General features: G+C 40.6%; 2 protein-coding genes across 2 annotated transcripts; both read right to left on the minus strand.

The window, feature by feature from the left end:
- Window positions 1-680: 680 nt before the first annotated feature.
- LOC139144496 (uncharacterized) lies at window positions 681-1,055 on the minus strand. Its single transcript, XM_070715194.1, has one exon. The coding sequence runs from the start codon at window positions 1,053-1,055 to the stop codon at window positions 681-683; it is 375 nt and encodes a 124-aa protein (XP_070571295.1).
- A 34-nt stretch (window positions 1,056-1,089) lies between these two features.
- LOC139144497 (uncharacterized) lies at window positions 1,090-2,502 on the minus strand. Its single transcript, XM_070715195.1, has one exon. The coding sequence runs from the start codon at window positions 2,500-2,502 to the stop codon at window positions 1,090-1,092; it is 1,413 nt and encodes a 470-aa protein (XP_070571296.1).
- Between the last annotated feature and the right edge of the window lie 14,000 nt (window positions 2,503-16,502).

Raw genomic sequence — 16,502 nt, forward strand, 5'->3', positions numbered from 1 at the left:
GATCGGGCCAATATCAGGATCGTCAAGCTGTAATTGACGTAACTGTGTTGTTGTCCATTCTGGAACTAGACTGATTGCTCTTTCTGCTACCACCGGTGTGCTGGTGTGACCGGGTAAGTCTCTGTCCTGAGAACTGGCATTCTCAGGGTCAACGACCTGTGCAACTAAGGATGGTGCAACAGGTGGTTGTAGTTTTTCTACAGAGATGTGTCTCTGTCTGCGTTGATACACTGGCAGTAACTGCTCCCACAGTGTAATTGTCTGGTCCCTGTTGATCTGTGTGTGACTGTCCACATTGTCTGCATGGCCTCCGGGACAGGCTATCAGCATTTTGATGTTTTCTGCCGGGTCGGTGGATGACTTTGAAGTCGTACTCACTGAGTACTTCTAGCCATTGTGCTAGCTGCCCCTCTGGATCTTTGAAGTTCAGCAGCCAGCATAATGAACTATGGTCAGTACGCAAGGTGAACGGCTGCCCATACAGGTATGGACGGAAATACTTCATAAAGTGAACTGCTGCTAACAGCTCCCTCCTCGTCACACAGTAATTTCGTTCGGGTTTACTTAGACTTCGGCTGGCATAAGCAATACCCGCTCTTCTCCATCCTGTATCTGAGACATGACTCTGCCAATAGCGTGTAGGCTAACATCTGTGTCCAGGATCAGTGGTGCACCTGGTATCAGGTATGCCAGGACAGGTGAGTTACAAGTCTGTTTTTCAGCGTCTCAAATGCTGTGTCGCATTCATCATCCCACAGGAAAGGCCGGTTCTTTTCAGTGAGTTGTACCATGGGTCTGGCAATAGCTGCAAAATTCTGCACAAATCGTCGGTAGTAAGACGCCAGGCCAAGAAAACTCCGCACCTCATGGACATTTTTAGGGGTCGGCCAGTTCTGCACTGCATCGGTTTTATCTGGGCTGGTCTCGACTCCTTCTGCTGATACTCTATGCCCAAGGTAGTCTACCTTTCGCTGGAACAAACTGCACTTGCTCGGCTTCAATTTCAGGCCGGATTCCCTCAGACGTGTAAATACTATTTCAAGTCTCTCCAACATCTGGTCAACGGAATCGGCGAACACCACTATATCATCAAGATACAACAGGAGGATTTCCCATTGTAATCCTGATAATACAGACTCCATCAGTCTCTGGAAAGTGGCTGGGGCATTGCATAAACCAAATGGCATGACTTTCCATTGGTATAGCCCACTCCAGGTGGGTGAATGCAGACTTCTCCTGTGCATCACCGTCCAGCTCAACTTGCCAGTAACCGCTTGTTAGATCTAACGTGCTAAACCACTTAGCACCAGCAAGCGCATTTATACTGTCTTCAATTCTGGGTATGGCATATGCGTCTTTCACCGTTATATCGTTAAGGTGGCGATAGTCGACGCAGAAACGTGTGCTGCCGTCTCGTTTCTTGACTAAAACGACCGGCGCTGCCCAAGGACTGTTGGACTTTTCGATCACATCTTTCTCCAACATGTCGTGTACGAGACGTCTGGTCTCCTCCCGTGACCATGGTGATTGTCGGCGGGGCTGCTGACGGATGGGTTGGTGGTTACCGGTCTCAATGTGATGTTTAGTCAGACTGGTGCGTCCAAAGTCCAGCTTGTCTTTTGAGAAAATATCCTCCCATTTCGATAGAAACTGGGCAATTTTCTCTCCGCATTCTGTGCCAAGTTCATTGACACTCTCCTCCCATAAAGCCTGCAGGTGGTCAGGTACAGGTGTGGTCGGTTTACCTGTCTCAGGTTGACTGGTCTCAACAGGTCGTTGGTGGGGCGTGACCTCACTGTCCACACCACTAGCAAGTGCTATGGTGGTCCCCTTCTGCATTATGTGGGTCGTTTCGCCTACATTCATAACACGAACAGGAACAGTGTTATTGGTGACATCAACGAGTACGCGTCCTACCAGGACACCTTCGGCTGACAGTGGATTGCGCTTGGTCGGTTCAACCAAGGCCATGGGGTTCACGCCGATAGGTCGGGACAGATGTCCAGGTATGACCATCTCATGTCCAGCTTTAACAGCCATTGTCTCTGCTACCACAACTCGAGCGCACAGGTGTCTACCTGTACGGTCAAGTAGGGGTACATTCCCCTCATGGAAACCCATAGTTAGACTATGTGTTCTGATCTCAGCAGGTGCAGCCAGGATGTAGTCATTGCCAAGTATTACTCCCTCACTGATCTCCGCCACAACAACTCTAATTGTTGTTTTATTCGGCCCAACTTTGATCTGGAAGTCGGCCTCTCCATGCACAGGTAAAGGTGTTTTCCCATCAGCCTGCAATGAACTGATTGTAGGTGGCAAGAGGGTAGGTTTCCATGAAGCTGGTATTGAGTTGTAGACATCAGGAGACAGGAGGGTCAACTCCGATCCGGTGTCGACAAACGAACAAGCAGCTACACCATGGATTTCAGCAAGAACGTAAAACTGCGGCCGTCTTTTCTTTACTTTCACGTCATTCAACTGCAACACATGCTGGGCTTCCATGTCAGGTTTCTTGTCATTTTCTATTTTGTCATCGCTGGTTGGGACCGGTTGTCTGTTGTCGACCGAGCGTCGGTCCCCACACTCGGTCCTTGCGTGTTTCCCGAGGTTTCAGCCTTTGGGCAGTTGCGCCTTATATGGCCTACTTCCCCACATCCAAAACACTCTATCGGTCCTTCTTTTGTCGCTCAGCTTTTTCCCTTTTCATCTCCTCTTTGATCGCATTGACAGCTGCCATGAGTTCAGTGAACTCTGACTGGGTTGGCAAGCTGGTGTGTTGATCATAGGAGTCTGCAATCTCTACTGCATCATCGTACAGGTCATCATCGATGCCAACCTGTCTGATATGTTGGCGTTGTTTCATTCGTCCAGCTTCAGAATGCAGGAACGACTCAGTATGAATAGCAATTCGTATTGCTGCATCGAGTGTTCTGGGCCGCTGTCTGAATAAGTCTGCACGAATTTCTGCATCAGGGATTGCATCGGAAAAATACTGCCTAGCCAACTTGTCAATGGCTATCGGGTCAAGTTCAGGATAAGCTTGCTCAGTCAAATCTAGGATAGCTTGTCCTAGATCTGCAAGCGTCTCATCTTTCACCCGCTTTCTGCATTTCAGCTGGGTTAAACGTAACTCAGCTTTGCCCAAAGAACCAAAGCTGCTTCCAATATGGCCACTAATTCATCATACTGCATCTCCTCAGGTAAGCCATAAATATGGGGAAGCATGTTCTGGGCACGGCCTCTCAGGGAAGCTGCCAGGAAATGACCCTTTTCCACTGCATTCCATCTGTTCATTGCTGCACAGTGGGTAAAGTGACAATAGTAGTCACGCCAGGAACTGCGGCCATCATATTTGTCAGGCATCACAGCCGGCTTTTCCAGCCTGGCTCCCCTTACTGGATTCTGAGGAATCCTATCTTGTCGACTTCCCCTTCCCCCAGGCAGGTAAGGTCCTCTATATTGACTGCTCTCTCCCTGACCTGGGCTACTTTGTCGCCCCATCACTGAATCAAGACGTGCATTCAGTCTGGCAAAGGAGGACATGTAGCTATCTGCATTTCCAGCAGGAAAAGCGCCCTCTCTGTAGCTACCTTCATAGGCTCCTTTGTTTTCATACAGCTCAGCCAGGGGTCTCCCTGATGACCCCCTCCTAAGATTCGGTAATCTTAGATAGTCACTGCTTTCCTTCGGTCTAGCCCCAGACATTAAGTGTTTCTGCCCTCAAGTGCGCCTCTCTGTTCTGTCTCAGGAAACTGCTTTCCGGCCGGTATGGAGACTGCATTCCATACTCATTCTCGCTTTGTAGCCGGTTTCCTACATTTAACCATGGCCGCACATTAGGGGTGCTTGTGCCTAGAGCACTGCCTGAAAAACTGCTGCCAGGGAAACGATAGTCAGGGCCTTTTATTTCTCCCCTTTCTGTAGTTTCTCTGCTCATTCTGCCCCCAGTCGCACCAAAAGCTAACGTGTCATATCCACTTTCGCCTACTACAGCCTTCCACTGTGCTGTAGTTTCCCCTGTGATCTGACGTTCTGCAATTGGACTGTTGACCTTGCCTTGGGGCCGGTCCTGTTCACCTCCAGTGAACGTAATGACCTCCTCAGTTTTATCAGACTGCTCAATTTCAACTGCCGTAGCCATCACTCATATGTCTGCATGTGACCTCAGTTAACCCTTTCTTTTGTCTGCATCAATTTCTTTTTCACCCAGTGTTACTCTGTACCATTTATTCGCCTAAGTCAGAATATCATCCCACTCCGCTGCCACCAATGCGACAACTTTTCTCTTTCTGGCCTTTGTGTCGTGAGTCGGGTTCGTACAGGGCTTTACACAGTGAGTATATCTTAACAGGAAAGTGGTAGCCGGCCTGAGTAATACTACACTGCTTAGAGGCCCCGTAAGGGATTCTGACTTAATGGTACCTGCCGGCGAAGTTCTGCTGGGGTTAACGGCCCAACCCAGGCCAATAAAACACTGGGAGTTCGTGTATTACAGCTCTCTGCCATTCGGCTTATATTCTTTAATGGTTAAATACAGCATTCAACAGGAACTACAGCAACAGCTTACTGGAACTAAAGCAACAGCTTTACTGCTAAACTCTCTGCTCTCTAAACTCTCTGCTTTAATTTACTCAGGATCGTACGTAGCTCCACTCAGCAGGGAATGAATGTCTGGAATGCCAAGTATGCCCACTGAAACTATTGGCAGCTACGGAGTACTGGAACGAACTGTCTGTTAAGACAGTCGGGCAAGGCTACAGCAGCAACACCAGAGTTTACGGTGATACTCTAGGAACAGGAACGAGCAGCACACAGCCATTAACCAAGTCCTTAACTGGACTTACCCCTCTGCTCTGCTTAACAGGAACCGGGTCTCAGTGGGGTTGGCTGTCGGCACACTGGCCGCTGGATCAATGCTGAAGCCCCTCGAGGCTAAGTCAGCAGCTGCTCAGGATATCTGCAAGCCTTGCCGCCGAGACGTCTGAGATGTCTCGTACTCATACAGCAACTCCGTTCTATCAGCAACTCCGTCTATCTGCTTACAAAACTCTAAGTCCAGAGCTTAGAGATCTCTGCTACTACTGCTGGGCATAACAGCATCCTTCCCCTTTGCGTGGAGTAGCGCCCGATGCTAACTCACACAAAATCACACAAAACACTGGCTTAAGTATGTCTTCTCTGCCAATCAGAAGCTACTTTTGCACACGATCATAGCCTTAAGCCAATGACATACAATATTTTGCTCATTATGATTGCCTAATCTGTATATTAATATCCCTACTTAATATCATCTTAATACTAATACTGCCACGTTGGCAAAAACAACTGTCAGAAGAAGTGATAAATTACTACACACTCTAAGACAAAGAGACGCATTGGAATGCAGTCCAGTCATGTCATCGGATATGTCTACTGACCTCTTAAGTGCATGTACCAAGGACAGTACGCTACTCGCTACTATAATTAAACGTAAACACAACAATTAAAAGACACTTAACTAATTAAGAAACCATTACAAAGACGTTTACACATCCAGAAACGTCACACAAGAAACGATCGTTGTGTTTATGTTGCTTAATGTCTTCTGAACACAGTAATATAGATTACAGCAGTCTTGCTGTTCCATCTCCTCTTGATTAAGATGGAAATTTTGATCTAGCTTTCTTCATCGGAATCGTGTGAGGGACATGATCTTGTCCCTACCTTTTATCATGCTGCAGTTTTTTGCTCACGTGTGAACACGTGAGCATATGTCGCAGCGATGTCTGTCTGTCTGTCTGTCTGTGTGTCTGTCTGTCTGTCTGTTGGTCCATTTTCTCAAAAACGGCTGAACGTATTTCAGTCAAATTTGGTAGACATCTTCAGAATTCAAATGGCTAGAACTGAAAAGGTTTTGGTGGGCGTGGCTTGGATATTAATGAAGTTATGAAAGTTTTAATTTTTCTGTTACGCCGCGTATGACAAGTGAAAACAATCGACTGTTTGAGGGCGCTGTGAAATGTGCTTGTCCAGGTTGGCTACAGCTGGATAGCTCTGGTTTCAACCACGGTCCCTCCGTGTTTTCAACCTCGTATTGAACATTAAAAATATGATATTTTATTACTCATTCAACTCACTATTCAAGATAAAATATCGTTTAGCAAATTAGCTTTATCCTTGGTAATTGATTGTTTCCCTCGCTGCTCGATCGCCAGAAGTGAGTACATACGTTCTCTACCTAGCCTCATGGCATGGAAGTGCTGATGAATAATAACTTTGGGTCAAAGGTATTGAAGTGTCCAATCAGGTTCGTGCACAGAGTCCAAGGCCATGACCTACTTCATGTACTTCTGCACTGTTTTGATTTTGCTTCGCCAAGAAACGTGTTCGTCATTGTCCATAGAAGTATGTTTGCTCTCCTTTGAGGTTGTTTGTGAAACAAATTCCGGGATAGGCCTTGGAATGCATACGATCGGCATCGCGGCAGTGCATGTAGCTAGCCCTACGAGTATGACGAGAGTGTCCGGCTTTGGCTACGCCGCCTCCCACCTCCGGTAGGCGGCGTAGCCAAAGCCGGACACTGCACTGTCGCCATACTCGTAGGGCTATGCATGTAGCGTACCATACTTGTGTAACTGCCGAGCTCAACGTGCATTCACGGTTGATACTCGTGTACAATCATGATGTGTTCAATTCTGATGAAGATTCATAAGTCTTACTTTTGCAGTCTTTTTTCCGTACGATAATCCCGACAATACGTGTTACTGTTAGACGAGGTGGCCATTTTATGATAAGTTTCAATACTGCACAGCTACATAGCGTCACTATCGTGTGATCGAGGTACAGCGTTGTTGAACGGGATACAGAAACTCTGCAGAGGGAGAAACGATCGTTGACATGAACAGTCAATGTACTTCAGCACGTAGTCCGCAGATAGCGGATCGAGAAAATAAACGTGTCCCAGTAAATAACGGAATATTTATGTACATTAACTCGATATTAATCAAATTTCCAGCTCATCGCAAAAAAATGTATTGCAAAGATTAATTTGTCACTGACAAATACTGCACTGTATGGAAAAAACAGTCTGTAGAATAGTTCAACTTCAAGTGGTATTACCCGAGACAAACACTTGTGTTGTCAATTTTGATTTCATTTCATAAACTTCATACTTCATCGAGTATCGTGTATTTCAGCCTTTGTGAAGCCATTTTATTGATATTTTCAATTTTTGTCTTGGCTTTGTTGTGGAACATGTTGAATCGTCTCCGTGGACATGTAGGCAAAAGTGTGACGGGGTCGAAGTGACTTGGGTACCTGGGGCCGACCAAACCAGTGTGAATTACTGGGGTCAAAGCGGACAGCGGCCAGGATGACGTGTTTCCCCAAGCGAGCTACCTTCAGAAGTCTGTTTCATCGCAAAAAACGTCAACTTTTAAAACCCGTCATTTATTTACTGATGTTATTCTCAGCATCACAAACATATACGCCTCTGCTATGTATCACAGCAAATAGTTATATTTGAGCGCCTCGTAAATGGGATCCTCGTTTTTTTGCGAACCCGGAAGTGTGTCTTGCTCAATGCATTTCCTACCCATAGCGAGGGAAACTGCCCGCGTTCCCATGCTCCCATGCACCCTTTTTCATGCCAGTGCAACGCCATCTGTGCAAAATTTGTGGTGGTATGCTCCCGTGTGATGGAAAACCTCTCTTATTCTAACAATGACGTAGTTTACTTTGGACTTCAATTTCGTAAATGTGATGTCCATGCAGTGAGTTTGGGTTGGCGCGCTTATAATGCAATCTTCGCCCGCCTGCGGTCCGATATCCCGCATTTATTAGCGATATTTATCTGTTTTGACTTGACCAAAGTTGGCAAAACTTGCTATGTACATTAAAGATACTATGATACAAGATTATTGAAAGTCATTTGACATTTTTTTCAGCCAATTCCCAATATGCATATTTAATGAACCTTCCAAATTAGGGATATATACTGGCATTTACTTGATAAAATTTGGCGAAACATGCTGTGTACATTGATCATTATACCAGGTTATAACAGTATTGAAAGTCATTTTGCATTTTCATGTTAGCTAATTCATAATTTGCATAAATAGCTAACAAGCTTTCACGGTTTGGCATATAGAGCTTGAAGGACTTGACCAAAGGTAATTACACATCTACTATTGTGATACAATGACAGTACTCAAAGAAATTAATTATTTTTATTTCAGCTAATTACATATTTGAATACTTAATGACCTTTAGAATTGATCTGTGGTGAAATTCATTGTGTTGATCATAACACTTTAAATGTAGCAAAGCATGTAGCAAAGGTTCAAACTTGCACATAAATGCAATATATAATGAAACACGTGAGCATTTTCAGTTCATATCTGGTATAAGTTTAAGTGTTCACACACGTGAGCTAATGTCATAGCGATGTTTGTCTGTCTGCCCGTGTGTCTGTGTGTGTTAGTATGTGTGTGTGTGTGTGTGTGTGTGTGTGTGTGTGTGTGTGTCTGTCTGTCTGTCTTTCTTTTTTCAGGATAATTAAATAAAGACTGAATGGATTCAAATCAAATTTCATGGACAGGTACGATATGCCCAATTGCAAGAAGTGATAGGATTTGGTTAATATGGCTTGCAGATAAATGACACATGGCTTCCCATCGAGACAGTAATGACAGTGTCAACATATAACAAAAAATACTGCACAAAATTCCATGAAACTTTTTACAGATAACAATCCCAGAACATTATGATGATACTGTGAGTGGCATATCAATTATCTGCACATTTGCATATTTAATGAACTGTTGTAATTAGTGATAGAACTCAGAAATTACGGCACTGAATTCGATGAAACCTGCAACGAATATTGATCTGATATATACCTAATTGTCCTGAATAGCATAGGGCAACCTCAAGTTAATACGTAGCTCATTTGCATATTTGTCATATAATTCCGAAATAGCTTCACCAAATTTGATGAAATCTGCTGCAGATACTAATCCTACAGATATCTGACTGTGTTGTAAAGGATTTAGGAGTGTGAAGTTTAATAAGAGTTCTAAGAATATTTAATGAACTTTGTATTAGGTGATACAACCCTGAAATTATCATACTAAATTTGGTGCAACCTGCTACAGATATTAATCTGATAAATATCTAGTTTTCGCGTGAAGTACTGAGGAATGTCAAGTTACTTAAATGTTCATTTGCATATTAAATGAAATTTTTAATCAGTGATATTACTCCGATATTACACTCTAAACGTTTGGACGCTTATGACGCGTCGGATGCGTTCAGTTAAGTGTTATGTTGTGTTCAAGTATTGAACATTTGTGTTCAGAAATAGAATGGGTGTGGTCAGCCATAGACCGCTGCCATTCTAACACCAACTGACAACAGTGTTTGTCGTGTGTTTTTATCCAGACAATATTATTTTTAGTGAGAGACACACATCACGATATCTTTAATTTGTTTTCTGATCCAGTAAAATCCTCTGAAACAAAAAACGAACAAAATATTTTGTTTGACTCGTATATATGTGAATTCGAGTCAGTGAACACTTTTTGAAATCAAAGGCACATGTTGGTAGTTCCGAAAATGTTTTCAAGTTTGTTAATTGCTTATAATAAAAGGAGGTAAATGTCTTTAAACTCTTTATTTCGATAAAATCGTGAAGACAAAAATCTTCCGAACACTGGTGTTCAATTTGTGAATATTCGTATTCTAACAGAACGCCAAACAGAGAACACTAGTGTTACCAACTAAATGAACACTTGTGTTCCTGGGTGTCCCGAGTATGACGTCACGGATAATCGGGCTTCCTCGGGCCACAGGAGGGCCCCTCTGAACATGCGCACATTAGATGCAAGTCGCGCCGCTGCTGCAGACGACACATTTTGTTGCCGGCGGTATTTTCATATTCTATGATTTTAGCGATTGAGTTCTGCCAGTATTTTGTGACGGTGTGATAGCTGTTTACGCAGAGAGTTTGACTGCTACGGTAAGTATTGTATATCGTGGCAAAATGGCACTGAATAGGCACCAAGTGTGAACTGTGGCCCGGCGATCGGATAAGCACATGGCACACCTAGAAGTGTATTTTTGCCGTAGAGTACCCTCTCTCGCAATATTGTGAGTCACTTACGGTCTAATTTTAATAATTATCTCGTTTTGTGTTTATACTACTAGACAGTTGCAAATTTTCGGGCCATATTCGTTAGTCCAAACACAAATTTTGTAAATCACAAATAGAATGCTAGTGTTTGGTAATGCTCAGCATTGACCATACAACATTTTTTCTAATATAACTGTAACCCAAACGTTATAGTCTGTTGTTACATTTCAAATGCATTTCAGGCCAGTTAACATGCCATTTTGCCACATTGCAATATTTGTCAGTCACAACATTTCTATGTGTACATTATTAGGTGAACACATGGTGGTCTCAGTGCTTTCCAGAACACATGTATTCTATTTACTTACTCTGCACACTTACATTGTCTTCAAAAAGTGTTACAGTGTTCTGATGCGTAAACAGTGTTCTATTTCATGTAATTTTGAACATATGAAATGCGTTCAAAAATAAAGACACTATATGTTCTAAACCTGAACACATGCATTCTAGTTTTCTTACTGAACACTTAAACTGCGTTCAAAAGTGTTACAGTTAAGCGTTCTAATATGTGTTCAATAACTGAACACATAACTTTAGAGTGTACAGCATTAATTTTATGAAACGTGGTACAGATGTTGATCTGATATATATCTAATTGTCCAATGAAGCAATGTGCAGTGTCAAGTTATTAAACAGCTCATTTGCATATTAAATGAAGTTTTGCAATTAGTGATTTAACTCCGAAAGTACTTTGCTAAAGTTGATGTGACCTGCTACATATAATGATCTGACAGATATCTGATTATTCTGCGTACCACTATGTATGGAACCTGCTGTAAACCATGTGAGCACATTCAGTTCACATCTGGTCTTGTGTTTATATCAAGTCCCATGGTACATGCTGAACATCGCTATGTAAATACAATGCTGAACAGTTTGTCACTACACAACGGAAGCAATATTTTTCTTAATTAGCTATAATACATCTGACTTCCTGTACAAACTAATTTATTAATTTGTAAGCATTGGTACATTTGTCAAAACACGGTCGGGAAGATTAATATTTAATAATCAGCATTTGTAATTGAGCAAAACCTCTTTCAGTCTATCCAACCTCATTTCACCTGCTTGAAATTATCGGGGAAACGATGCTTCCATTTTCTTGCAAGAAGTGCCAAAGCTGCGTGTACTTAATGCTATTCAAGGTCTTATTAATTTATATAGAACTTATGTGTCGGTTCTTTGGACTATAAATTATGCAAATTTGCCGACTGAAGAGGTAATATAACTACAACATTACATTTAATTTCATTTTCTTGTTCCTTCTCTCATATTAGTATGCATTTGTCGATCAAAATCATTATTATTCGCTTACGATTTACGCTTCAGTATCATCACTCCATCCTAAACAACGTCTCAGTGCAGTTTTTATTTAATCATTGAATGCTTACAATATTTTCTTGATTAGCTACAGTGCATTTACAATGTCGTTACCATAGTGACTAGTACAAAAAACCCGATGTCTCGTGACTCATAAGTGATCGACATTTTGATGCATTCTCTCAATCAGATATATAACCGAAAATAGCAAACTCTCGTGACAACACATTTTATTGGTGATGGCATGAGGACAAAATGGAAGTACTGCTGCTTGGACTGTTGACTTTGTTTCACCTTACAAACTGGAGTATCTAGTACAGCAAGTATGTATTATCATTTCCTATTGAACCATAATCAAATGTGAAAGCTGCCAAAAGTACGTACTATGAGCAGTTTGCATTTTTTTCTTTTCGTGTTCCGCCCCGACAAGGTGTCGACAAAATTTTCCTCTAAGACAAAAGAGTTACAATTATCCCGTTCTAATATCGAACACACCAAAAGCGATCCAGCGAAAGCTTTCAGTAACAGATGAGTGTTTGTTAGGGATGCATGTTTTAGGATGCATGTTTTTTTTTCGGATTTTAAATTGCTCGGCCTAATCAAACACGGCTGACTTGAGATTTACATTTGCACTTTCACTATATTTAATACACAAAATGCTTATGACGTTCAGCACTTTATAGTTGGTGTCCAACGAAGGAGACAACTATGTGCCAAAGCAAGATTTGGTTTCATAAAGTACTCACCCATGAAAAATGCTTTTTACAGTCTAATGACCGAACGCGTATGCAACGAAGCTGCTTGGGCAACGTTTGCATCATTTGAGTCAAAAGCAACTTTTTTCCTCTAACACCGCCGTGAAATGAAGAAGTGGTAACAGGGCAGCACGAACGCAATTTGCATTTCTCTGCCACAGCCGAATCCCGCAAACGTGATCGAGGGAGTTTCGTCTCCTTTGCTGTGTAATTTAGAAGAAAGATCTGAAGTAGCGCTTACAACCGACAACTTGGCTGTCAGCTTCATTTACTGAAAGCATTACGATGTGATACCGATACCGTATAACTAGATCAATGTAAAAGAATTAAATGATTTGCTGGTTATATAGCATTTCATGACGTTAATTTGAAAATCATCTGAAATAGGATGAATGCCATTGAATTTTGTAGTAAAATTTAAGACCTTGTACTAAATGTTCGTATCCTCCATACTTTTGTTCTGTGTAATACGCAGAGTTTCTAGGTATTCTACCTGTAGATGTATTGGAACACAATTATTAACTTCCAGTACCAACACCAGTTGTATTTTGTTAGGCCTAATTGAACAACTGAATTGCAGAGCAAGCTGATACTGCCGGTATACAATACCAAATGTTGACGAGCAAAATACTTGTTTAAGGGAGTGAAATAAAAAAAACTTAGTGTGTAAGAAAATATCATGATCAAACTTACGGCTGCGGCCCCTTTCAAATGTCACCGGAAGAAAAAACTATTCGCGCATCTGTTCATTATGAGGACTAGTACGACTGCTTTACTTGCTTACTTCCTATGGTCTAACTCTAAGCACGTGGAAGTTGAGGTGTAAGGAGCGGACATTGCATGATGCCTGCGTTCCCCTTTCACGTTTGGGAGAAAAGTTACAGTAAAAGTAATTAACAGACCTTTAGCCTCAATGAAACAATTTTTGAAATTTTATACAAAAAAAATCTTTTGAATATAGCAGTAACTGCTATATTCAATTTTTTCCTTATGTAAAATTTCAACGAATAGAGCAAAAATGCTATATTCAAATATTTTTCCTTTTGTAAAATTTCAAAAAATTTTGCACTGAGGCCAAAAGTCTGTAAATTACATTTAGTGGCCCAAAATTTGCACGGTGACCGAGATTTTCACTGAAATATCAGCCGTGCTTTGACTGCCTCTGCATGTTTAGAGAACGCCGTAGTTTATAGCCTGGCCAAGGCCGCCCGAGATCACTATCTATGCGATCTTCACAACCGTCTTCCAAAGTACGTTGCCTGAATTTCGTGGTCACCTCATTGCTAACAGTAAGCAGACGTTTAATACTTCTATTTGCTTTTTTGATATTTATTTCCCTGCCGACTTGGGCCTACATCTAAGCCCTACCATGATGAATGCAATTGAATTTAATTAAGACCTTGTACTATAAATGTTCGTATATCCATAGCTTGTGTGTTCATTCGAATGAGCTTTTGTGCTACTGATGTTTTAAATTCTCTGTGTATATCTGATTCTCTCTTTGTGTTTGTCTGTCTGTCTGTTTGTCTGTCTAAGAATTATGCCAAAATGACACTGTTCATTTGTGTATGCAACTAACTTTCCTCATCACAGATATATGTCTGCATTGACCTGACCAAAGTTGACGAAACTTGCTAAGTAAATTGAAAATACTCTGATATAACATTAGTCTAAGTGGTTTAGCATTTTTGCATTACTAATAACAAATAAACATATTTAGAGATTTCCTCCTAAGGAATATGAGTATTGTCTTGACCAAAGTTGACAAAATGCCATGTACATTTCATTACTACAGTGGTGAAATAAATGTCTTTTACATGTAGTATTTTCGATATAAACATAAGATATGAAGTAACTGATCCAATAACAAAGATGCCACCTATTTAAGGTGGCCGGAAAGCCTATTTTTGATCCCAAATGACATGTAGCTAAAAATATTATATGAGCAAGCCAAAATAAAGATACAAACTTCAAACTTTCAGTGAAGCTTTGTTATATATTAAGTATCATTAAAATGCATAACGTTTTATGACCTTATAATTATGAAATTTGAGACGTACGGAAAATACTTGTTCTTTTTCATATTTTTTCGAATTTAAATTTTTTTATCGCATTTTTTTCCGGCTTTTTAATGAAATTATCATAGTATGCATATCATCAAGACTGTGTACGGCACCATTTCTGTGTCGATACTCCAGAAATAATAATATCCATATGATAAAATATGGATTTTTATCAAAAACATTGTCCAACTTTGAAGACGTGTTGCATGCCAACCACCCCAAAATTTTAAAAATCCTACAGTGCAATTGTCAGAAATAACCTCTGAAAGCTTGGGAAAAATAGCAATTGCGTATGTTATTTGGTAAGCCAGAAAATTGAATTTTTAAGAACATTAAAATGCACTAAATGAGTTGAAAATCGCTGTTACAGTGTTTTCGGCGCCGTTGAAATCGTCCAAAACTTCCGCATTCCGATCAACTGGGTCTTTCCTGATTCTCTAGAACACCCTAGGATACGATTCCCGTGCTTAATATGCCACTCGAAACATTCTTCCCTGGTTCAGCTTGCTTCACAGTTTGACTGGTATTGTTTTGAAAAGTCAGAAACAAGAGCGTGTGCTTAGAGGAGCTGTCTCACTGCGCATACATTTTCGCAGAATGACAGAGTGACTCGCAGTCGTGCCCGCTATGAAAGTTTGGCGCACGTTCGGAAGAGAACGTCTATATAAGTTACATGCTCCCCACTGAGAAAAACAACAGTCATGTCCGATCTGTTCTGCTGGAGGGCGCATAAAAACTCCCTTGCAATACAGATAACCGTAACTTTCATAAAATATCGTTGCTCAATTTTTAGGGCTAATGTCATAGCGATGTCTGTCTGTCTGTCCGTGTGTGTGTGTGTGTGTGTGTGTGTGTGTGTGTGTGTGTTAATGTGTGTGTGTGTGTCTGTCTATCTGTCTGTCTGTCTGTCTGTCTGTCTGTCTGTTTACACGATAACTCAAAAATGCCTGAACGGGTTCAAGTAAGATTTGGTACACAGGTACCATATGCTACTTGCAAGAACTGATTAGATTTTGGTAAGTATTGCTTGCATATTAATGAAGTTATGCAATATCGTTTTTTTCCGTACAATGGTTTCCCTATGGAGACGGTAATGATAGTGTAGACATATATCAAGAAATACAGCACAAAATTTCATGAAACTTTTCACAGATGACAATCTAAGAACATTATGATGAGACTGTGAGTGTCATGTCAATTGTCTTCTCATTTGCATATTTAATGAACTTTTGTTATTAGTGAGATAACTCTGAAATTCCTGCACCAAACTTGATGATACTTGCAACAAATATTGATCTGATATATATCTAATTATACTTAGAAGCATTAGGCAGTGTCAAGTTAAGAAATAGCTCATTTGCATATTTTATGAAGGTTTTTAATTAGTCATATAACTCCGATATAACTTCACCAAATGTGATGAAATCTGCTGCAGATACTGATCCGACTGATATCTAACTGTAGTGTAAAGCATTTAGTAGTGTGAAATTAATGAAGGGTTCATTTGCATATTTAATGAACTTTGTAATTAGGTGTAATAAGTTATATAACTCCAAAATAAGTGCACCAAATGTGATGAAATCTGCTGCAGATACTGATCCGACAATTATCTAATTTTGGTGTAGAGCATTTAGTTATGTGAAGTTAATTAAGGGTTCATTTTTATATTTAATGAACTTTGTAATTAGTGATATTACTCCAAAATTACAGCGTTAAATTTGATGAAACTTGCTACAGATGTTGATCTGATAAATATCCATTGGTACTGAGAAACATTGAGAGGTGTCAAGTTAATAATTAGCTCATTTGCATATTTCATGAAGTTTTATAATTAGTCATATAACTCCGAAACAACTGCATCAAATGTAATAAAAACTGCTGCACATACTGATACGACAGATATCTAACTATGTTGTAAAGCATTTAGTAGTGATAAGTTAATTAAGGGTTCATTTGCATATTTAATAAACTTTGTAATTAGGTATATAACTCTGAAATTTCGGCACCAAAATTTTGTGAAACGTGCTACAGATGTTGATTTGATAAATATTTAATTGTGCTATGAATCATTGAACAGTGTCAAGTTAATTTAGGGTATATTTGCATATTTAATGAACTTTGTAATTAGTGACATTACTCTAAAATTACAGCATTAAATTAAATAAAACGTGCTACAAATGTTGATCTGATGGA

This window comes from Ptychodera flava, chromosome 11 (genome assembly GCF_041260155.1).
Source record: "Ptychodera flava strain L36383 chromosome 11, AS_Pfla_20210202, whole genome shotgun sequence".
NCBI lineage: Eukaryota > Metazoa > Hemichordata > Enteropneusta > Ptychoderidae > Ptychodera > Ptychodera flava.

Excerpts from the sequence above, each read along its gene's own strand:
- LOC139144496 (XM_070715194.1), bottom strand. The coding sequence starts at position 1,055 with ATGTTGGAGAGACTTGAAATAGTATTTACACGTCTGAGGGAATCCGGC.
- LOC139144497 (XM_070715195.1), bottom strand. The coding sequence starts at position 2,502 with ATGGAAGCCCAGCATGTGTTGCAGTTGAATGACGTGAAAGTAAAGAAA.